Genomic DNA, 24421 nt, shown 5'->3' with positions numbered 1-24421 from the left:
CATGCAGAGTTTGCACAGTGATGCCCAGATCATCCTAAGACAGATGGAGATTCTGCTCACAGAAGAAGATTGTCCAGGTACCCCAGTAACATGATCCCCCCTCTGCCGGAGCAAGGCTAAAACCGGGGCCAACACTTTTGCGAATACCAGAGGAGCTGTGGTGAGACCAAAGGGTAACGCCACAAATTGATAATGCTCCTCTCTTACAGCAAAGCCGAAGAAAGCGCTGGTGCCCAATATATATTAGGATATAAAGGTAAGCGTCCTTGATATCGATAGAGGCCAGGAAATCCCCTTGATGAAGGGATGCCACCACAGTGGGAATGGACTCCATCCAAAATTTCTGAACCCGCACAAAGCGATTCAGGGCCTTGCGGTCCAAGATTGGATGGATTTTGCCTTCCTTCCAGGGAACAGTAAACAGATTTGAATAAAATCCCTGAAAACGTTCCAACTCTGGAACCGGCACAATTACTCCCTGTGATAGCAGATCCTGCACCGACCCGTAAAGGCCCCGCAGCCGATCTGGGGACAGGCGCAGGTAAGAAAGAAAGAACCTTGTCGGCGGTAAGGACCGAAACTATCTTGTAATTGAACCAAATCAGTTCGTGGACCCATTTGTCGTGAATGAGCAAGGTCCACGGATTCGGAAAGAAGCAAAGACGTCCCCCCACCCCAGACACGGGTGAGGGCACACCTTCAGGCTGGGAAAGACTTGTCTGCGGAACCAAAAGGGCCCACTTTGGACTTACCATTCCAGGGCCTCTTGGAGCCTCCTGCAAAGTTACGGGGAACTCAAGCCCTTTTCCTTGCGATCCAAAACGGACAAAAGGGCCACTTGTGAGACGAAAAGAAAGGACCCTGCTTATGGTGAAGTTCCTTGCCCTTAACAACCTGCAGAAGCAATGTACTCTTGCTCCTATGAGGCCCTAATTATCCCTTCCATAGAGGCACCGAACAGACAATCGCCTACAAAAGGAAGGTCAGCACCTTTTAAGAAGCCTGGTCAGCTGACCAGTACTTAACAGATCATGCGGCAAAGGATCACTGCCATCACCAAAACCCTGCCGGCCAAAGAGGCCTGCATCCAGGAATGCATCACAAATATACTGTAACCCTTGGATCAACTGATCCGTCAGGTCCGCCAGCTCAAAAGGGCGTTGACTCCTCTCTAGATTCTGGCACAAAATCTTAGCCCATTCCGTTAAAGTCTGGGATATCAAGGTGATAGCAAACACCAGTCTCGAAATTGAACCAGCCACTGTGAAGAGATACCGAACCAGAGCCTCAGCTCTTTTGTAAATGGGGTAGTAAAAGACGGGGAATCCTCCACTGGCAAAAGCGTGGCCTTATTTAGCCTGGAAACCTGAGAATCCACCGACGGTGGAACTGTTCGTTTCTTCAGAAGAGACTGCTCAAAGGGATATCTCCTAGCAAAACGCTTGGGTATTCCAACCATGCATTTCGGGGAACCCCACTGACTAGTGACAATCTCGTCAAAGGCAGGAAAGGGAAACACCTTAAGTCACTTTGGAAGATTTGCAGGTGCCAAACTGCACCCGCATCACCGACTCAGCTGCAAGTCCTCCAACTTTAAAGTTTCCCGCACTGAAACAATCAGGGCCTCCACCAGAACATTTTCATGCGCGGCTGAAGAGGAGGGCGACTCATCCTCACTATTAGAGCACTCAGGGTGCGTGGACACAGACCCTTACTCCTGACTTAGCAGGAAAAACTGGAGTCCTACAGCAGGAAGTGATGGTATACTCTCTGGGACTGCCCCAGGGGTGTAACCAAAAAGGTTTCCGCCTAGTCCTACTCCTAAAGAGAGAGCAGCATAAAGCCCAATGGTCTGAAGACTTGGATTTCTGTCTGTCAGTGAACGAATGAGAAACATAATTTGTCTCAAAATTTTTGGTCATTTTTTCATTTTTAAATCGCAAAAAATAAAAAACCACAGAGGTGATCAAATACCACCAAAACAAAGCTCAATTTGTGGGGGGAAAAAGGACATACATTTTGCTTGGGTACAGCATTGCATGACCGGGCAATTACCAGTTAAAATCACCCAGTGCCAAACTGCAAAACATGGCCTGGTCATTAAGGGGGTAAAACCTTCCAGTTCAGAAGTGGTTAAAGAGAACCTAAACTGTGGAAACAAAGCTCAAAAAAGGCAGAAGACAAATGACTAGTCACCACTATTGACTGCGATCTTTCTGCAGCTGATCTTTTCCCAGGACTGACCTACCATGCTTGGTGTCCTTGTGTAAAGGCAGCCATCTAGGTAAGGGCAGGACTTCATTCAGAGCTGCCATGATTGCTCATGTGACGACTGATGGAAAATTAAATCCTTATGTAATAAACCTTCTGGGTTGCATGTGTACCCCCAGCCCCCCCCTTATACTTACCTGAGCCCAATCCAGCGATGTGCAAGAGAGCCGAGGCACTTCTGGCCTTCCTCACTGCACAAGCGAGCCCGTACGAGTACTCCCACGGTAAGTGGCTTCCTATGGGGGCACTCACCAGTGCCCCCATTGGACCCCTGATTATGAAGATTGGGGCTTCTCTGTGCAATATCATTGCACAGAGCAGGCAAGTATGACATCTTTGGTATTTTAAAGGAAAAAACCCGAAGGTTTAATGTTACTTTAAAAAAGGGGCATAGGGGAAGATGACCCTCACTACAAGGTAAAAAAAGCTGAAATTATGTATTTCACTCTTGAGAAGAGGCAACTAAAGGGGGATATTATCACATTGTATAGATCTGTACAAAAAGGTCTATAAATTAAAAGGTGGAAAGTCCTTCACTTAAGTCCCTATGGGTAGAACTCCAAAGGGAAGGCACTGAGGGGAAGGTAATATTGGGCGTATGCTATAGGCCCCCTAACCAGAGGGAGGAGGGGGAGGCGGACCTCCTTTTACAGATATAATTGGCAGCAAGGATGGGAAATGTCATTATAATGGGGGACTTTAATTATCCAGATATAGACTGGGCAGAAGGAACCGCGCATTCAGCCAAGGCTCGGCAGTTCCTAAAAGTTTTGCAGGACAATTTCATGGGTCAGATGGTGAATGCACCGACAAGAAACAATGCGGTACTTGACCTACTGATCACCAACAATACAGACCTGCTCACGGATATAGAAATACGGGGCAACTTAGGAAACAGTGACCATAGGTCAATTAGTTTGAGTATTAATTATAGTAATAGGAAACACAAGGGCAATATAAGGACACTAAATTTCAAAAGAACCAATTTCCCAAAACTGCGCTCTCTGCTAGAAAATATCAAATGGGATAGAACCCTGGGACAAAGAACACGGAGGAGAAATAGGAGTGCTTCAAAAGCATACTTAAAGGGATTGACCAGTGCATTCCAAAGGGAAATACATTTAAAAGAGCAAAATGAAACCCTGGGTGGCTTAACTCCAACATAAAAATGCATATTAATGCTAAAGGAAAGGCCTTCAAAAAATACAAGGCTGAGGGGTCATTGGCAGCATTCAAGCATTACAAAGAGTGTAATAAGAAATGTAAAGGCGAAAACAGGGCGGCTAAAATAGAACACAAGAGACATATAGCGGAGGAGAGTAAAAAGAACCCCAAGACATTCTTTAAGTATATAAACTGTAAGAAAGCGAGGCCAGAATACATTGGCCCCATAAAAGACGATAAGGGAGTTTTGGCCACAGAGGACAGGGAAAAGGCGGTATTGTTAAATCATTTCTTCTCTTCAGTCTTCACAAAAGAATTGGGGGGCTACACTAACCCAGCTTGTAAGGCCAAGCTAAATAACACACCTCAGGAAGTACTGCCATGGCTAACAGAAGATAGACTTAGAACTAAACTAGAGAAACTTAACATAAATAAATCACCGGGACCGGATGGCTTGCACCCGAGGGTTCTTAAAGAGCTCAGCCAGGTGATTGCCAGACCATTATTCTTGATCTTTAAGGATAGCTTACAGACGGGTATGGTGCCAGCTGATTGGAAAAAAGCCAACGTGGTACCAATATTTAAAAAGGGGCAGAGATATATCCTGGGTAACTATAGGCCGGTCAGCCTAACATCAGTAGTCTGCAAGATTTTGGAAGGGATGTTCAGGGACCACATACAAGACTTTAGTAATGAAAATTATATTATTAGTAGTAATCAGCATGGATTCATGAAAAATCGTTCTTGCCAAACCAATCTATTAACCTTCTATGATGAAGTGAGCTGCCACCTAGATAAAGGTAAGCCTGTGGATGTGGTGTACCTGGACTTTGCAAAGGCCTTTGACACCGTTCCCCACAAACGCTTACTGTTCAAACTAAGGAAGGTAGGTATGGACCATAAGGTGGTCCTTATATACCTGGATAGAGAACTGGCTCCAGGGGAGGTTGCAAAGGGTGGTGATTAATGGGAAATACTCAGATTGGGCGGGTGTGGAAAGCGGGGTCCCCCAGGGTTCTGTCCTGGGGCCAATCCTGTTTAATTTATTCATAAATGATCTAGAGGAGGGGATATCGAGTAAAATCTCAGTATTTGCGGATGATACTAAACTAAGCATGCCAATATCTTCTGGGCAGGATGTGGGGTGGGCAACTACATGGCAGTTGAGGTTTAATGTTGAAAATGTAAAGTAATGCACTTGGGTGCCAGAAACCAAGCTACTCACTAGGGGGGGAACCTCTGGGTGAGTCTAGGATGGAAAAGGACCTGGGGGTACTTTTAGTAGACAACAGGCTTGGCAGTGGCATGCAATGCCAAGCCGCTGCAAGCAAAGCCAACAGAATACTGGGATGTATTAAAAAGGGGATTCACTCCAGTAATAAAGAGATTATTCTCCCACTCTACAAGACTCTGGTCCGGCCACATCTGGAGTATGCTGTCCAGTTCTGGGCAACCGGTCCTCAGGAAGGATGTGCTGGAACTGGAGAAAGTCCAGAGAAGGGCAACAAAAATAATTAGGGGAATGGAGGACATCAGCTATGAGGAAAGACTACAAGCACTCAACTTATTCTCTCTGGAGAAGAGACGATTGAGGGGGGATATGATATCAATGTACAAATACTGTACTGGCGACCCTAGCATATGGAAAAACCTATTCAGAGAAAGGGAATACAATAAGACACGTGGCCACTCACTAAAGGGGGTTCTTCACTGTAAGAACAGTAAGGATGTGGAATTCTCTTCCGCAAACTGTCAAATCAGCAAGGAGCATCGATAGTTTCAAAAAACTATTAGATGGGCACCTTAAAGACCACAACATACAGGGGTATACAATGTACGGTTAACAGCAAACACACACATCATAGGTTTAACCTGGATGGACTGATGTCTTTTTTCAACCTTACTATGTAATTGGAAAAAAAAAAACACACCCATCAAGTTTAACAGATAATATATGCATATTGTATGAATTGCAAGTTTATTGTTCTAAGGATGTATCGAGCGAACCTTGCCCTCCTTTCTGGGCACCGTGAACAGGTTGGAGTAAAAAACCTTGAAACCTGTCCCGAGAAGGCACTGGCACAATGACTCCTTGGGCGAGCAGATCGTGCACCGCCCCCAAAAGATCTCTGAGACAATCGGGAGTCAGCTGGAGTTTTGACGAATCAGCTCATGAACCCAGCCGTCCCGAATGCCAGACAACCAGGGATCCCGAAAGCAACGCAGACGTCCCCCCACCCCTAAGACGGGTGAGGGCGTCCCTTCAGGAAGAGGTGGACTGGGCCACCGAACTGGACTGACCGGACTTTGGCTTACCCGACCACGGCTTCTTGCCCCCAGAGGGTTTGAATGATTTGCCCTTGTCCTGCGCCCCGAAGGCGCGAAAGGACCCACGCTGAGCTTTGAAGGAAGGCCCCCGCCTAGCGCAGGAGGACTTACCCTTAGTGACCTGGGGCAAGAGAGTACTCTTACCCCCCCGTAAGCCCTTAAATCAACTCATCCAGAGTGTCCCCAAAAAGAGGACTCCCCACATAAGGAACATCAGACACCGTCTTTTTGGTCAGCTGACCAGCTTTTTAGCCAAATAATTTGAGAAAAAAAAAACAAAGTAAACCGAGACGCTAGGCCCCGGCCAGGAAGAGCTAGCCTACTCCTGACGCTAGGCAACATAAAACGGAGGACCAGTGGTAACTGGATCAGGATAATGGCTGGGGTCGGCCTCCTAGAGGTGTGTCTAAGTATAGAAAAGTTTTTTTTAGAACATTTCTAACTGCCTAGCTTACTCCTGCAGAGGGCACCATTACCCAATAGTGAAGGCTAAAATGGATGGGCGGCGACTGTCAAGAGGATGTAAAAGAAAACTACTTTTATCCGTTTAAGAGTGGTCTACATCACAATTTTCTGCTTTTCGCTGGCACATTGGAGTAAAACTAGATACCCCTTTGTCAGAATATATATGAAAAAGAGAATTTATCTACCATCCGGAAAAGACACTGACCTGGAAGAGAGGCACTTCAGATTTATTTACAGTTACATGGCCCATATGGGTTCATTTTAAACACTGGTCAGTTTACAACTTGTACTTATAGGATTCATATTAGTGTATTAACCATGGTCATCTATTGGAGTCCAGATGATCTTGAGGTAGCGTCTGGCACTCAATTCTATTCCTCAAGTTTTCTTCTCCTCTGCCCCCACACCCTCCCCTCTTTGTGATCATCTTTGTGTTTTTTTTATCCTCTACCCTCCCCTTCCCAATTTGCCTTCCCCCCCTATGCTTATATCATATCCTTTTCATTTTTCAGTGAATCAAAATCCCTTTGTCTTAGTTATGACCTTTTATCCCTCCCCATTTACTCTTATACCCAAGCTTTCTGTACCTAAAGGGACAGAAGGGTGCTTTTTGCTCACACCCTTCCATTGGATAAGATGTCTCCAGGGGAATAACTAAAGTATTGTACTCGTCTCTCCATCATTTTCAACATCCAAATAACTGGTTTCAAATATAAGGGGTGATTTACACATACATGTCATTGTGTTCCTATGAGTATATACTTTAGTATATCTACATAGTGTAAGCAGGATAGGTAAGAGGAAGGAACACTTTTAAGAATAGTTAAATGTTAGGCTTTCACTCTAAAAATTACATAAACGTGAGATTAAATATAAAAGCCTACCTAAAAAAGCAATTTTTTTTTCATACTACTTTCACGTCTAAGTTTATACAAATGCACAAAACTCACAAAAAGTATCACAAAATGAATGCTAAATCAATTCTTACCTAATACTTTTACTGCACGATTGGGACTTTCTAGAACAAGTGTTTCATCTGTGTCAAAAATAGGGTTATCTATTCCAGTTTTAGGAAATGTTTGTGCCAATTTCTTCAGTCTCATTGAAGAAGTTACATCCAGATCCTGTTTTTTTCCTTCTTCCTCACGTCTACGACGCATGTCTTCCTGCTGCTGCCGAATTCGTTCAAGCTGTGCACTTCGACGTATGGGCATTGCCCGTGTACCCAAGTCCCCTGGGCAATCTACTGCCATCTCTCTGTGCTTCTGCGGCTCTTCTGAAGAAAGCTCTGCACTGTGCTTCTCGCTATCAGAATCTTCTGTTACATGACCATTCACATGGGAAGTGGTCATGGCTGCAATACAAGCACTTTGCACGTGGCTATTTCTGGATGTTTGTCCAGTAATCTAGGCAAAGAAATCCCATTGTAGCTAGCAATCTCCAGGATCACAGGACCAACTTGTATACAATATTTAGGAATCTATGAATACAAAAAAATAGCAGAAGATAGGATTTAGAGATTGATATCAGCCATCTATTTGTATAAAAAAATAATGACATAACATTGTTTAGCATTTTAGAGAAAGTGTCTAAGGTATTTACCTGGTCTAAAGAAAATACTATTGGATATAGTGACCAAATAACTTTGTCGCACTCTCCCTACAATTTCCCATAAGCTGTAATAATGCATTGTGGTATGGCTTGGATATTACAAACAGCAAGAACAAACCATTTTGTCTATAGACCCTTAAATGCTGTAAGTGAAATCTTTAAGTGAAAATTATGTGAAATTTATTTTTCAAGAATAATAAAAATATGTGAAGGAAAACACGAAGGCATACTTGATCTATGGTGGCAGCACAGAGAACCAAACCTGGACTGCCACACATCAAATATGAAAAAAAGAACCCCGTAAGAACAGTGTGATAAATTCACGTATAACTGACAAAATGAAGCAACCAGATCTGAATGGTGATTTATTTCCCGTAGTAAGGTGATTTTCAACTTTGACCAATTTACAGCTGCTCACTAGAGCTCTACTGCGGCAAAGTGGTTCGTTATCGCCAGACACTCCCCTTTCTCGGCGGCGCGCGCGCCACCGGAGGCTCGCTCCCGCTGTTTTCAGTCACAGCAGGAGTCGGGCCAGGGGAGGAGAGGCGGTGATCACCGCCGCTCTTCCCCGATCGTCGGGGAATCGAGTGTGGAGATCCGCCCGCTTGTGTAAACAAAGCAGGCGGATCTCCTAAGTGACAGACAGTGACAGATTGCAGGGTTCAGCATAGCTCAACCTGCGATCTGTCCCTGTGTCACTCAGTCACCTCCCCCCACATTGAAAATACAAAGCAAAAAAGGGCGCACCAGCCTAGCGCATTATCCTTGGCAAGTTTATTTGGATAAAATTGTTTAAAATCAAATACTCACAAACAAACAAGAAGTTTCAGGCACATCAATTCCATACACCTGCCTCCTACCAGAGGATCAACGTCTTTACTGGAAGCAGAGGGCTGACGCGTTTCGAGGCTGTGCCTCTTCCTCAGAGCCAGGGGCTCTGAGGAAGAGGCACAGCCTCGAAACGCGTCAGCCCTCTGCTTCCAGTAAAGACGTTGATCCTCTGGTAGGAGGCAGGTGTATGGAATTGATGTGCCTGAAACTTCTTGTTTGTTTGTGAGTATTTGATTTTAAACAATTTTATCCAAATAAACTTGCCAAGGATAATGCGCTAGGCTGGTGCGCCCTTTTTTGCTTTGTATTTTCAGTGTCTGGTCGACCACCCTGGTCGTAAGGGGCAGCAAAGCCTAGCCATCATGGATGCCTAATACCAGTACGAGTTCCAGGATTGTAACAGCCTGAGGACCAGGTTCCGAGCGCAGGAAAAGGGAGTGCTGTCCAGCACTTATCTTTTTTGGAATACCTCCCCCCACATGTCAGTAAGCACCAGGCATACATTAACCCCTCCCTCTCCAATAAAATTAACCCCTTCCCTGCAAGTGTCATTTTTATAGTAACAGTGCATATTTATAGCACTGATTACTGCAGTAATGTCACTGGTACCCCCAAAAGTGTCAAAAATGTCAGTCAAGGGTCCGATCTGTCCGCCGCAATGTCGCAGTCCCGCAAAAATCGCAAATCGCCGCCATTACTCGTTAAAAAAAAAAAAACACCAAAAATGACAGAAATCTTTCCCTTAGTTAGTAAACGCAATAACTTTTGAGCAAACCAATCAAAATACGCTTATTGCGATTTTTTTTACCAAATATATGTAGCAGAAAACAAATTAGCCAAAAATGATAAAACATTTTGATTTTTACATTTTATGGGGGGGAATTTCATATAAAAAAATTTGAAAAATATTGTTATTTTTTCAAAATTGACGCTATTTTTTGTTTATAGCGCAAAAAGTAAAAATCGCACAGGTGATCAAATACCACCAAAAGAAAGCTCTGTTTGTGGGAAAAAAAGGACATAAATTTCGGCGTTGCATGACCGCGCAATTGTCAGCTAAAGTCGCACAGTGCCGAATCGCAAAAAGTGGCCCAGACGTAAGACAGCAAAATCCTCCGGTGGTAAAGTGGTTAATACACAACTCACTTATTTAGAGGAATGCTTCTTGCAGTGTTTTTCTACTGCATTTGTAATATATCAGCTGTATGCAGAGCAGATAAGTAGACAAAAGCTAAATGTAACCATTATTCATTCAGCTTGCTTCATTCAGTCCTAAGAAGTAATGCTAAAGCCATTTGTATCCATTATAGTGGATATTCTAAAGCTATATTAAAGTAACCTTAGTCAACTGAAGCAACAACCTGCTTGACAGGACATACTGGGTTATAAGGCTTGTACCTTCAGGTGATTTGACACTGGCAAAGCTTTTGAGGACCCGCCCGCTGGGTGCCTCCCCAATAACACTAACCCAATCCATGGGTCCAGGTTTGAAGCAAACAATGCAGAGTAATCAAGGAATAGAAGGGAGCTTGGCCTGTATCTCGTACTGTACTTCAAGATATGGAATTTACAGGTTGTCAAAATTCCTCTTGTCTTAATTGTACACTACAGGACACAGGCTGAGTATTCATAGCCCCTTGAATGCCCCACGCAGTGAATTAGAAGAGTGGGCAACAACTAGGCAAACAAAATTGTGCCAACAGGCCTAACAACAAGGGTCAAAAGACTCAACTTCTAAATGCTGCTGCAAGAACCTTGTGACCGAAAGCTGCATCCATAAAAGACTTGATGTCTACCTAAGAAAATTCTGAAAGGATAAACACAGAATGGAACCTTGAAGGGTTGCGCCATTTGATTTCAAACCTATTCTGGCTGGTCCTGCAGCCCCGTTGACCCGTGTGGTCCCCTCTACCATTCCTACCTCTTGCATGTTTATCTTTTCCTTCCCCTTCCCCTCCTCCCAGCTTTTGCATATACAGGTGCATCTCATAAAATTAGAATATCATGAAAAAGTTAATTTATTTCAGTAATTCGATTCAAAAAGTGGAACTCATATTTTATATAGATGCGTTACACACAGAGTAATATATTTCAAGCATTTCTCTCTTTGAATTTTGATGATTATGGCTTACAGCTAGTGAAAACCCCAAATTCAGTATCTCCGAAAAATGTTGGCTTACTGAAAAGTATGTCCATGTACACAGTATAGGATGCACTATACTAATACTTGGTTGGGTCTCCTTTTGCATGAATTACTGCATTAGTGCGGAGTGGAAAGGAGGCAATAAGCCTGTGGTACTGCTAAGCTTTTATGGAAGCCCAGGTTTCTTTGATAGTGGCTTTCAGCTAATCTGCATTGTTGGGTCTGGTGTCTCTTATTATCCTCTTGACAATACCCCACAGATTCTTTATGGGGTTTAGGTCAGGCGAGTTTGCTGGCCAATCCAGCACAGTGATTAAACCAGGTATTGATACTTTTGGCAGTGTGGGCAGGTAACAAGTCCTGCTGGAAAATGAAATCAGCATCTCCATAAAGCTGGTCAGCAGAGGGAAGCATAAAGTGCTTAATAATTTCCTGGTAGAGGGCTGCGCTGACTTTGGAATTGATAAAACCAGCAGATGACATGGCTTCCCAAATCATCACCGACTGTGGAAACTTGAAACTAGACTGCATGACACAGGGACCTTGAATTCCAAATGAAATGTAACAGTCTGTGATAATTTGGGGAGCCATGTCCTCTGCTGGTGGTAGTCCACTGTGTTTTATCAATTCCAAAGTCAGCGCAGCCCTCTACCAGGAAATTCTAGACCACTTCATGATTCATTCTGCTGACCAGCTTTATGGAGATGTCGATTTAATTTTCCAGTAGGACTTGGCACCTGTCCACACTGCCAAAAGTACCAATACCTGGTTTAATGATCATGGTATCAATGTACTTGACTGGCCAGCAAACTCTCCTGACCTAAACCCCATAGAGAATCTGTGGGGTATTGTCAAGAGGAAGATGAGAGACACCAGACCCAACAATGCAGATGAGCTTAAAGTCACTATCAAAGCAACCTGGGCTTCCATAACCCCTCAGCAGTGCCACAGGCTGATTGCCTCCATGCCATGAGTTTCACTTTTTAAATTGAATTACTGAAATAAATTAACTTCTTGATGATATTCTAATTTTATGAGATGTACCAGTATTGGCTATTATTCTGGGGCTTATCCAGAGTGTAAAAAAACTTTTTGCTTTGATTTGCTATATCTTTTTTTTTTTCAATGTCTATACAGATTAGAGCTGCATGATTCTGGATAAAATGAGAATCACAATTTGTTTGCTTAAAAAAAAAAGATCACAATTCTCTGTGTAACATCATCTTTCACATTATACAAAAAAATTGGGCTAACTTCACGGTTTTCTTTTTTTTTATATTTTTAAATTCATTGAAGTGTATTTTTTCACAAAAATTTGCATTTAGAGTCCATTCACACTAGCGCGACTTGTCAGGCAACTTGGTCGCCTGACAAGTCGCGGTCGGTCGGTCGCTCGCCATTGAATAGTACAGGAGCGGTTCTTATAGGAGCGACACAAGTCGCTCCGACTTAGAAAAAGGGTCCTGTACTACTTTGGGGCAACCTGGAGGCGACTTGCATTGACTTCAATTATATGAAGTACCTGCAAGTTGCGCCTGGGTGCACGCTGTGCACCGCGACTTCACAGGTCACCCCAGCAAGTCGTGTCGCGCTAGTCTGAATGGGCGCTTAAAAGACCACTGCACAAATACAGTGTAACTCTATGTGTATATACAGTGGGTACGGAAAGTATTCAGACCCCCTTAAATTTTTCACTCTTTGTTATTTTGCAGCCATTTGCTAAAATCATTTAAGTTCATTCTTCTTCCTCATGAATGTACACATAGCACCCCATACTGACAGAAAAACACAGAATTGTTGACATTGTTGCAGATTTATTAAAAAAGAAAAACTGAAATATCACATGGTCCTAAGTATTCAGACCCTTTGCTGTGACACTCATATATTTAACTCCGGTGCTTTCCATTTCTAACAAACTGCATTTGATAAAATATTGCAACGATCGCCATTTTATTCTCTAGGGTCTATATATAAATGTTTGGGGGTTCTAAGTAATTTTCTAGCAAAAAATACTGATTTTAACTTGTAAGCAACATATGTCAGAAAAAGGCTTAGGCTCCAAGGGGTTAACTGACAACTGCGTAGTCGTGCAATGCTGTACCCAAATAAAATTTATGTCCTTTTTTCCCCACAAATAGAGCTTTCTTTTGGAGGTATATCACCTCTGCAGTTTTTATTTTTTGCGCTAGAAACCAAAAGAAAACCAATAATTTTGAAAAAAAAAATAAAAGAAATAAATAAAAATGTTTGACTTTCTGCTATAAACATATCCAATGTATTCGGCTACATATTTTTGGCAAAAAAAAAAAAAAATCCCAAAAAGTGGTTAGCTTATGCAAAAGTTATCGTGTCTACAAACTATGGGATAGATTTATGACATTTTTTACTAGTAATGGCGGCGATCAGTGATTTTTAGCAGGACTGTGACATTGCAGCAGACAGATCCGACACCTGACACTTGAGGGAACCAGTGACATTACTACAGTAATCAGTGCTAAAAATATCCACAATTACTGTACTAATGGCAAGGAAGGGGTTAACACCAGCGGCGATCAAAGGGTTAAGTGTGTCCCTAGGGGATGCTTTCTAACTGTGTGAAGGATGGACTCACAAGATGAACACAGAGATCCGTGTTCCTAAAATAGCAGGAACACAAGATAACTGTGTTCATCTCTAACAGAACGGCGGGTTGCCTTGTTTACATTGGCAGACCGCCATTCTGTCTCTCTGGGGAGCGATCGAGGATGGCGGGCGGACATCGCGTCTGCCAGCCCCGCTGATTGGTTCCCCCTCTGGCCAATCTGCCATTGCAACCCAATACATCCTAGTACAGCTGGTGCCTGTGTAATAATGCGAGATTTCGCCACATCCCAGAAAGCCTTGCGAATCGCCGAGTGATGTAATCGCCTATAGGCGGCCGGACCCGGAAGAGGGGATGAACAAAAAAAAAAAAACAGTTTCCATTGGTAAAAGATTTTTAAAGGGGATTAAATACATCTAAACCTTTTTAAATGGGTGGAACTCCACTTTGAGCAAAAAATAGGTGGTTAACAAGAAATGAAACATGGGGTAAATAATAAAATGCGTCTTGGACCAACTTGGTCTCAAGTGGACATCAGTGATTATATTTTCTTTTCTAATCTGTGTGGTAAAAAAAATGAAAGGTATAAGCTAAATGGTTGCTATGGGCAATTGCACAATTTGTCTCAGACACTTTCCATTTCATCCCCCCAATGAAATTTAGAAACAAACCGGCTTACAATTCAATTTGGCTAAATTATTTTATTCTGTTAGTAATTTATTTTTTTGTTACAGTTTTTATATTTTATTTTTTTTTTGCGTTTTCACATATATTTAACATTTTTATCACCAAGTGTTTTGGCCCCTTCATCTGGATTTTTTTTAGAAAGTTTGCAATTCTATGCCTATGAACAATAATTCCAAATAATTGATGTAAAACAAATGGCAGCGACATCTGCACCAGTTTCACATGAAGAGACTGACAGTGATGTGGGCGATTAGCTTCTGAGCTGCCTATTGTAAGCTTATTAGACTGCATGAGTGGGACATACAATGGCCCCGTTCTTTGAAACCACTTGTCTGCGTACCTGCTGCCTACTCAGACTTGAGACACAAACATGCAATTACGATTTTCATTAGCTGGCATACAATAGTTTTCAGTGCAGCATTGTTATGGCATTGCATTTACACAAATGGTGGTGCAATGGGTTAAAGGAAAATTATTAATTCAGAAATAGCTGGCAGAGCTTTTTTTTTTTTTTTTTTTTTTTTTTTTTTTTTTAATGCAGTATTGTGGTCTCTTAGGATGGCCATGCTTTAGACCAGTTTCTTTTTCAATTTCATTTAGATTTACCTTCAACTATGTAGTCCAAGGGCCTGTCAGACTGCATACAAATTGAAAGGGTATAGGTTTCACCTTATGTTATATGGTTTTGGTAAATCTAAAGGAAAAGTGAACAAGAAAATTCTACAATGTATGACCAGCCTTATAGTTCAGGTGCATTGTCTGCTGCTATAACAGTGCATTGGGATGCCATACAAAAATTGTGTTACAGAGCACATTGATCCATGCACTGCAGTAAAACACATTTTTAAAGCAGACCTTAACTGTTTCTGAGCACCACAAACCAAAAATACTATTTATTAAATTTTTAATATCCCAAGCAAACTTGCCCATCCATGTCTCAAAGCTTTATTTTGTTAAGAAATCACTTCAAAAAATATCTTCCTAGCACATCTAGTCGTGGTCATCTTGAGTAAGGGCAGACGATTCATGTAGCATTTACTGTCTGGAATCCATCTGCCCTCTGCTAATTATAGCGAAAGGTAGTTCTACAAAGTATTGACTCAGGGGGGATAAATACAAATGCAATGCACACTTTTCAGATTTTTTTTTTGTAAAAAATGTTGAAAACCTTTTTCCTTCCACTTCACAAGTATGTGCCACTTTGTGTTGGTATATCACATAAAATCCCAATAAAATACATTTATGTTTTTAATTGTAACATGACAAAATGTGGAAAAAGTCAAGGGGTGTGAATACTTTTTCAAGACACTGTACCTCTTTGGTCATAGGCTTCCAATAGCCTTTCCTGACCTATTTATCAGCACACTTTCTACCTGGGTTCTTTAAGTCATAAAAGTTTAGAAACCATAAAAAAATAAAAAATTAAAAAAAAAGCAACTCCAGTTGCAGCAACATGCTGTCCCTAGTTTCTGATGGCAGAGCTATTTAGATCTTTAAAATCGCCTATTTTTCTCAGATTTGTTGCAATTTTTGTAAAGCTGATTTTCATCACCAGACAACCAGACTATTTTGTTAGTGCTCTTCCTGCATTTGGATTATTAAGAGTTATGGAAATGTGCCGTATAGTTGCCTGCCTCTACCACTGAAAGAAAATGGCTTTTAAAGTTTAAAGAGTTTATTACTTATACGTTTTTTTCACTACAGTTCTCTTTCCCTGGAGTTAAAGTACAACTATAGGTAAAACTTTTTTTTTTCCATTTTGGATAGAGTAAGGGAGGGTTATAACCCCTGTCAGATTATTTTTAGCCATATGCATCCCACAGAGATTTCCTTTTACTTCCTGTCCCATAACCAAATAGGAAGTGAGAGAGGAAATCCCTTCAAATTAAGGGAATTCCTTGGGGACCCCCAGGTCACCAGAACTAGTGTGTCCATTGGAAGATTTACTTTTCTGGGGACAACCCTCAGAGGTCTGTTTAAAGCGCAGAGAGCATCATGAAGAACAAGGAACACACCAGGCAGGTCCGAGATACTGTTGTGGAGAAGTTTAAAGCCGGATTTGGATACAAAAAGATTTCCCAAGCTTTAAACATCCCAAGGAGCACTGTGCAAGCGATAATATTGAAATGGAAGGAGTATCAGACCACTGCAAATCTACGAAGACCTGGCCGTCCCTCTAAACATTCAGCTCATACAAGGTGAAGACTGATCAGAGATGCAGCCAAGAGACCCATCATCACTCTGGATGAACTGCAGAGATCTACAGCTGAGGTGGGAGACTCTGTCCATAGGACAACAATCAGTCGTATACTGCACAAATCTGGCCTTTATGGAAGAGTGGCAAGAAGAAAGCCATTTCTTAAAGATATCCATAAAAAGTGTCGTTTAAAGTTTGCCACAAGCCACCTGGGAGACACACCAAACATGTGGAAGAAGGTGCTCTGGTCAGATGAAACCAAAATCAAACTTTTTGGCAACAATGCAAAACGTTGTTTGGCGTAAAAGCAACACAGCTCATCATTCTGAACACACCATCCCTACTGTCAAACATGGTGGTGGTAGCATCATGGTTTGGGCCTGCTTTTCTTCAGCAGGGACAGGGAAGATGGTTAAAATTGATGGGAAGATGGATGGAGCCAAATACAGGACCATTCTGGAAGAAAACCTGATGGAGTCTGCAAAAGACCTGAGACTGGGACGGAGATTTGTCTTCCAACAAGACAATGATCCAAAACAAAGCAAAATCTACAATGGAATGGTTCACAAATACAGTGGGGATCGAAAGTTCGGGCACCCCAGGTAAACATTTGTATTAATGTGCATAAAGAAGCCAAGGAAAGATGGAAAAATCTCCAAAAGGCATCAAATTACAGATTAGACATTCTTATACTATGTCAACAAAAGTTAGATTTTATTTCCATCTTTTACACTTTCAAAATAATAGAAAACAAAAAAAATGGCGTCTGCAAAAGTTTGGGCACCCTGCAGAATTTATAGCATGCACTGCCCCCTTTGCAAGGCTGAGACCTGCCAGTGTCATGGATTGTTCTCAATCATCATCTGGGAAGACCAGGTGATGCCAATCTCAAAGGTTTTAAATGCCCAGACTCATCTGACCTTGCCCCAACAATCAGCACCATGGGATCTTCTAAGCAGCTGTCTAGAAAACTGAAACTGAAAAAAGTTGACGCTCACAAAGCTGGAGAAGGCTACAAGAAGATAGTAAAGCCTTTTCAGATGTCAATATCCTCTGTTCACAATGTAATTAAGAAATGGCAGTCATCAGGAACAGTGGAAGTTAAAGCAAGATCTGGAAGACCAAGAAAAATAGACAGAACAGCTCGAAGGATTGTGAGAAAAACAATTCAAAACCCACGTTTGACTGCACGATCCCTCCAGAAAGGTCTGGCAGACACTGGAGTTGTGGTACACTATTTCACTATAAAGAGATACTTGTACAAATATGGTCTTCATGGAAGAGTCATCAGAAGAAAACCTCTTCTACATCCTCACCACAAAAATCAGCGTTTGAACTTTGCAAATGAACATATAGACATGCCTGATGCATTTTGGAAACAAGTTCTGTGGACCGATGAGGTTAAAATTTAACTTTTTGGCCGGAATGAGCAAAGGTACGTTTGGAGAAGAAGGGGCACAGAATTTAATGAAAAGAACCTCTGTCCAACTGTTAAGCATGGGGGTGGATCAATCATGCTTTGGGGTTGTATTGCAGCCAGTGGCACAGGGAACATCTCATGAGTAGAAGGAAAAATGGATTCAATAAAATTTCAATTTTTTCAATTTTCAGAAAGATTCAATAAAAAGTTTAAGTTAAAGAGCGGATGGCTTCTACAAATGGATACTGATCCTAAATACACCTCGAAATCCACGGGGGATTACAGCAACAGGTGTAAACTGAAGGTTTTGTTTCAATTTTGTTGAAATAGGCAGAAAAGGGGGAATACCTTTGCAGCCTTGGAGGTTCTGAGGGTACCCAATTGCACCATCGTAGCTAACTCAGCAGTAGCTGCATCCTTCAATTTTAAAGTTTCCCGCACTGATACAATCAATGCATCCACCAGCGCTTTTCATGCGTGACAGTAGTGGAAGGGGATTCATCCTTACTATCAGAGAACTCAGGGTGCGTGGACGCAGACCCAGTAGGGTGACTCACGTCCGCGGCGGCCAATTCTACATCATAATCTGGAAGGAAGCAGAGGATGCAGTTGAAGGCGGAGGACGCTTTTTACTTGTCCTATTTTGAAGGGCCGTATCTACTTTGAAGGCCCGTATCTACTTTGGACACCAGTGACTGCAGGACCGCCATCATAGCAGACAGACAGACTAAGCGGACTGGAACCCCACGGGCCCTGAAGCCTCTGAGAGGGGGTCAGGTGGTGACACGTGACGTGCTACAGGGAATCCATGGGTTAACACAGGGACCGCCAGCAAAAAGTGTAAAAATTGCTGTGAAAAGTACCAACCCACCGCTGCACCAGCACTACAAGTCCCAGCGCACCAAAACCGCTATAGCAGAAAGAGAGCATCGTTTAACCCGCACAGGGACTAACCACCCCTTATTCACATGCAGAGTGTCAGGCTGCACATCGTGTGGCGATCAGAGAGAAAGGGGAAATTCAGTGAACTGCCACTAGAGGCCCTACACCGATTCCCCTCACCATAGACTTCAAAAACATGGCCGCCATGTGATAGCAATGGGAAACTATAGGAAAATGGCCACCGGACTACACAAACATGGCCACCCATATATACAGCAGCCATTCACAACAAAATGGTGGCTACACGCTGTGCCCACACGGCCCCCGGGGCCCTCAGAAGACCACCAGTTACATATGGACAGTAAAGGGGGAACCCGCTAAGGACCCCCACCATGACCATCTCCCCCAAAAGAAAACATTTTTGCAGCCAGCGGCACACATGCCCCCCCTCCCCCGGCCCACAGCACCTTCTTGACACCCCCACACATAAAAACAGGCATGGTCGCCCTGGGGAGGGCGGAGGGGGGTATCTAGGCAGGGGTGAAAGGGGGTGGTCCGCAGAGGGACCCTGAAAGTGAGGGGGAGCGTAATATGGGAAGGAAGGGCACTCAGAGGTCCGACCAACCAAGGGAGGGGCTCACGTCCAACCCTAATCCGTAGTACTAGCGGTGAGTGGTCAGACACCCCCCTACCTTGATTCTATGTCAAGAGCTAGTATTGTACTGCTCCTTAAACCAGATAAGCCAGCGAACCTAATTCATACTGACTCTGCTCTCTTCTTCAGGCAGACATCAAAATTCTGGCGAAAATAATTGCTAGAAGATTGAATACGGTCATTCGTGATATCATACATGAAGACCAGGCAGGTTTTACGCCCAATAAATCTACAGCAGTCAACCTGCAGAGGCTATATGGTAATATGCAGACTCCAGCAGATAATGAGGGACAGAGAATTCTCCTGTCTCTAGATCCCAACAAGGCGTTTGACAGCGTTGAGTGGGACTACCTGTGGGTGGTACTACAGAGATTTGGGTTTAGCCCCACAATTATATCTTGGATAGGCTTGTTATATACTGACCCACGGGCGTCTTTCAGAGAGGGAGGGAGGCAGTCTAATAGTTTCCACCTGGAAAGGGGTACTAGGCAGGGTTGCCCCTCTCCCCACTTTTATTCGCCTTGGTGATTGAACCGTTAGCTGTCTGTATAAAAACGAAAAAATAGCAGGGTTCAAATATGGCAATATGCAGGAGAAAATCTTATTGTATGCGGATGATATGCTCTTGCTACTGGGGGATTCTGGCTCATCCCTAAAAGAAACCATGGCCACTATCACTGACTTTGGGCGATTCTCCGGGCTAACAATTGGACTGTTTATGTTTTTCGACCCCAAGTGCAATACCTTACACATCTCTACATTAAACCTCAAATGCCATGTAGTTGGTTCAGGTCATTCTGTAAGATTTCTATATGTTGATTATAAGTTATTGCCCTGCTTATTTTTGTGTCATCAACAAAAACTGAGATTGAGCCAACGATCCCGTTCGCAATGTTTTTTTTTTTTTATAAATTGAACAAAATTGGTCCCAGGAATGAGCCTTGGGGGACCCCACTTACCACTCCAGACCAGTCTAAGTACACGTTATTTATCACCACCCTTTGGACACGCCCCTGTAACCAGTTTTCTATACAAGAGCAAACCTTGTGGTCGATGCCTGCAGACCTTAGTTTGTAGATTAAGCGTTTGTGGGGAACTGTATTGAATGCCTTAGCAAAATCCAGATACACCACATCCACAGGTCTCCCCCTAGCTCAAAGCTTACCGCCTCATAAAATGTTAACAGATTGGTTTGACAAGAATGTCCTTTTGTAAACCAGTGCTGATTACTGCTGATGATACTGTTGTCCTTTGCAAATTCTTGGATATAGTCCATTATCATCCCTTCCAGTAATTTACATACTATTGACGTCCGTCTGATCGTCCTATAGTTTCCCAGGATATGCCTGTGCCCTTTTTTGAATATTGGTATCACATTGGCTTTCCTCCAGTCACCTGGTACAGTTCCTGTCAAAATACTGTCTGCAAAGATCAGGAACCACGGTCTAGATATAACCAGACTGAGTTCTTTGATTACTTTCAGGTGCAAGCCATCCGGTCCTGGTGATCAATTTGTGTTAATGTTATCAAGCCTTTCCTTGATTTCACCCTCTGTTAGCCATAGCGGCAAGTCCTGTGATGTGCTGCTAACCATACAGTCATGGTCAGTATACCCCTCCTTTTCTTGTGCAAAAACTGAGGAGAAGGAAGCATTTAGTACAGTTGCCTTCTCTGTTTCTTCTGTAACCATCCTCCCATCATCGTTAATTATGTGTGCAACATGCTCGGACCTCGCTTTTTTTGCTATTAATATATTTAAAGAATTTCTTAGGGTTTTTTTTTTTTTTAACTCTCCTCTGCTATGTGTCTCTCGAAGTCAATTTTAGCTGTCCTGATTGCGTAGTCAAATCTTTTTTCCGCCTAGTGTCCTACTCCTGTAGGGGGCAGCATAAAACCATCAGTCAAGAAGATCTGGAGCTGTGTCTGTAAATAAACAAAAGAGAAATGGGATTTTTGTCTTACCATAAAATCCATTTCTCTGATGTTCATTGACAAGCACAACTGATCTTCCTAACCATTGGGTTATACTGCCCCCTACAGGAGCAGGACACTAGGCAGATAAAAAAAAGACTGACTACACCTATGGGCAGTCCCAGGGGGTATACTTACCCTCTCCGATAAAGGTACTAAGTTTTGTTACAAATGGTGTCAGAAGAATTACAACTCCACAAGAAGGGGAGGCGAGTGCTGGGTCTGTCAATGAACATCAGAGAAATGAATTTTACGAAGACAAAAATCCCATTTTCTCTTTCGTTCATTGACAGACACAGCTCCTGATCATCTTATCATTGGGACGTCCCAAGCAATATCAAACATGAGGGGTGGGAATAGCAAGAAAAAATTCCCAAGGTCAAACTGTAGCCAACCAGGTAACAGGAGCTCAATCAAAAACAATTGTAATCCACCTGAAAAATATTATACCCGCCTCTACTCAGGCCTTGTCAGCGCAAACTGAGGAAAGCCAATTTCTGGCACTTCCTGGTTACCACTGTGATCATCTGTGATTGGTCACAGCTGCTCATGTGGTAAAGAGCCTATGTCATAGGCTCTTTACCGTGATCGGAGATGCAGTGTGTCAGAGCGACACACCGCACCACCGATCACCGCTTTATGACGCCCAGTCAGGATAACTGATCCCTTGCCCGGCCTATAGCAGAATGACAGTGATTAGGAAAGATTCCCATCAAATTCTTAACCCTTTCCCTGCCAGGCCCTGCACTCCACTTTTAAACTCAGGTGGCCAGACAATTTTTGCAAATTTTCCATTTTTGTTTTCACTTACAGCTTTCAGAGATTATAAAAGACCCCCACAAACCATATATTTTCTGAAAGCACATTACCAGTAGAATCAAAAGAAGGTGCTACTGATTTAGGCCCCAAGATTTTTGGGCAATTGTTTATCAAAACAATATTTTGCTGAAGATGCACTGAAATCATTATTAGCAAATAAAAAGAGCACATTTTACAAAACTCCTGCTAAATATAAAAGTGTAACCTGTACTGAGTTAATAAATAACAAATATTTGTATATTTTAAATTGCGCCTTTTTACGAAATGGTGAAAATCGAACGTATGCAAAAATCTAAATTTCTATAAAAATCTGAAGGTTTTTATTTTTTACTTACAGCTTTTAGAGTTTGTTAAAAACCCCACAAACCATATATTTTCTGAAAGAACTTGACATGTGGAATAAAAAGAAGGTGCTACTGATTTTTAAGGCCCCGAGACAAAATTTCTCCAAAATTCCTTTTAACTTTTAAAACTAAACCTATATTGAGCTAAAAACAAAAATATTTGTAAATTTTAAACTGTGTCATTGTGCAAAATGGTGAAAATCCAATGTATGCAAATATTCCTCTAAAGATCTGGACGTTTTAATTTTTCACTTACATTTTCCAGAGTTTGTAAAAGACTCCTCGAACCATATATTTTCTGAAAGCACATGACCAGTAGAGTAATAAGGTTTTACTGATTTTTAAGGCCATGCAATATGTGTGCAAATGTTTATGAAGTCGCTATTTCACTTAACCACTTCTGGACCGGAAGATTTTCCCCCTTAATGACCAGGCCATATTTTGCGATTCGGCACTGTTAACGGTTGTGCGACGCTGTACCCAATTAAAATTGATGTCCTTTTTTCCCACGAGAAGAGCATTCTTTAGGTGGTATTTGATCCCCTATGCAATTTTTATTTTTTGCAATATAAACAAAAAAAGCGACAAAACAATTTTCAATTTCTGCTATAGAACATTCCTAAAAAATATTTTTTTTAACATTTTAGGCCAATTTGTTTTCTGATACATATTTTTGGTAAAAAAGAAAAAAAAAAATCGCAATAAGCAAATGTTGATTTGGTTTGCGCAAAAGTTAGTGTCTACTAACTACGGGAAAGATTTGTCATTTTTATTTTGTTTTATTTTTTTTTTACTAATAATGGCGGTGATCTGCAATTTTTTGCGGGACTGCGACATTGTGGGGGACAGATCGGACCCCTAACTGACATTGACACTTTTAGGGGGACCAGTGACATTACTACAGTAATCAGTGCTAAACATATGCACTGTTACTGTAATGACACTGGCAGGGAAGGAGTTAACACTGTGGACGATCAAGGGGTTAAATGTGAGCCCAGGGGAAAGATTCTAATTGTGGGGGGGGTGGGCTTGTGAAATGATCACAGAGACCTAGAATATACAGCTGTAAGAATCTGACAGCTCTCTGATCATTCCAGACCGAAGAACGGTCAACTGTGTTTACAACAGCTAACCGTTCTTCACTCTCAGTGGGAAGCGATCGCGGGTGGCAGGTGGCAATGGGAGCCCCCGCTGCAGAGTGGGGGAGGGAGCGCGCAGACGGCCGCGCGCGCTCGCCCCCTAATGCAGGTGCGTGACCGACGCAGAAGTGCCTGGCTGCCACAGTATATATGCGGTGGTCGGTCCGGAACAAGTTATAAAAAATAAATAAATACCAATTTGCAAACACAGCAGAACTTACAAAACTCTTGCTAAATTCCTACCAAGGCCCTGTTCACATGAGGGATTACTAAAGCATACACCCATGGAGGGCTGTGTTTACCTGCACAGGGATGCACAGGTATTCTTTGCATCTCTGTGCAGGTAGTCCTATTCATGTCAGTTGGGACACAGCAGCTGCCAAGGACAAACCGGACATCTGTGTGGGTGTAGGTGCATGGCCCCAAATGGCAAGAGTGTAAGTTCAGGGACATTCACCCACAAGGATGTCAAGTTGCGACAGTGGCTGTCCAATGCAGCAGCTACATCCCAATTGATAGGGACTCCCTGTACAGGAATGCATGGAACACCCATGCATTCCCGTGCAGCTGCTTTTTCCCAATTTACACCAATAGGACAGCCTGCATGGGGATGCACAGGACACCTGTGTATCCCTGTGCAGCTAAACAAGGGCTCACTGTAGTATAACCCACATGAATGAAGCCTTAAGCTTTGTGTATATTTGCAGTTGGGGGGCAACAAAAATGCGCAGTGTAACTGCATTTATGCCCCCCCCCCGCTAACCAACCCCCCCTTAAGCTGCAATAAGCTGATGGATGGGGATGTTTACAAGCTGTGAAAGTTGACCTGACTTGTAGAGATGCAGCCTTGCAAACGCTACACATTCAAGTCAATGTGGGATCTACATAAAAGACCTGAAACTCAATGCAATGC

The 24421-nt window shown here is 42.6% G+C and overlaps 1 protein-coding gene across 1 annotated transcript in view; it reads right to left on the bottom strand.

The window, feature by feature from the left end:
- PALS1 (protein associated with LIN7 1, MAGUK p55 family member) overlaps window positions 1–24421 on the bottom strand; it is a 239688-nt gene that overhangs the window by 151240 nt on the left and 64027 nt on the right. The window contains exon 2 of the mRNA XM_082242942.1: window positions 7217–7708. Within this exon, the coding sequence (XP_082099068.1) occupies window positions 7217–7580 (364 nt within the window). The 5' untranslated portion in view covers window positions 7581–7708. The remainder of the gene's footprint in view (window positions 1–7216; window positions 7709–24421) is intronic.

The sequence above is a fragment of the Pelophylax lessonae genome, assembly GCF_965119305.1.
Source record: "Pelophylax lessonae genome assembly, chromosome: 13".
In the NCBI taxonomy this organism is placed as follows: domain Eukaryota; kingdom Metazoa; phylum Chordata; class Amphibia; order Anura; family Ranidae; genus Pelophylax; species Pelophylax lessonae.
The sequence above is the reverse complement of the archived record's forward strand: the minus strand, read 5'-3'. Positions and strand labels throughout refer to the sequence as shown.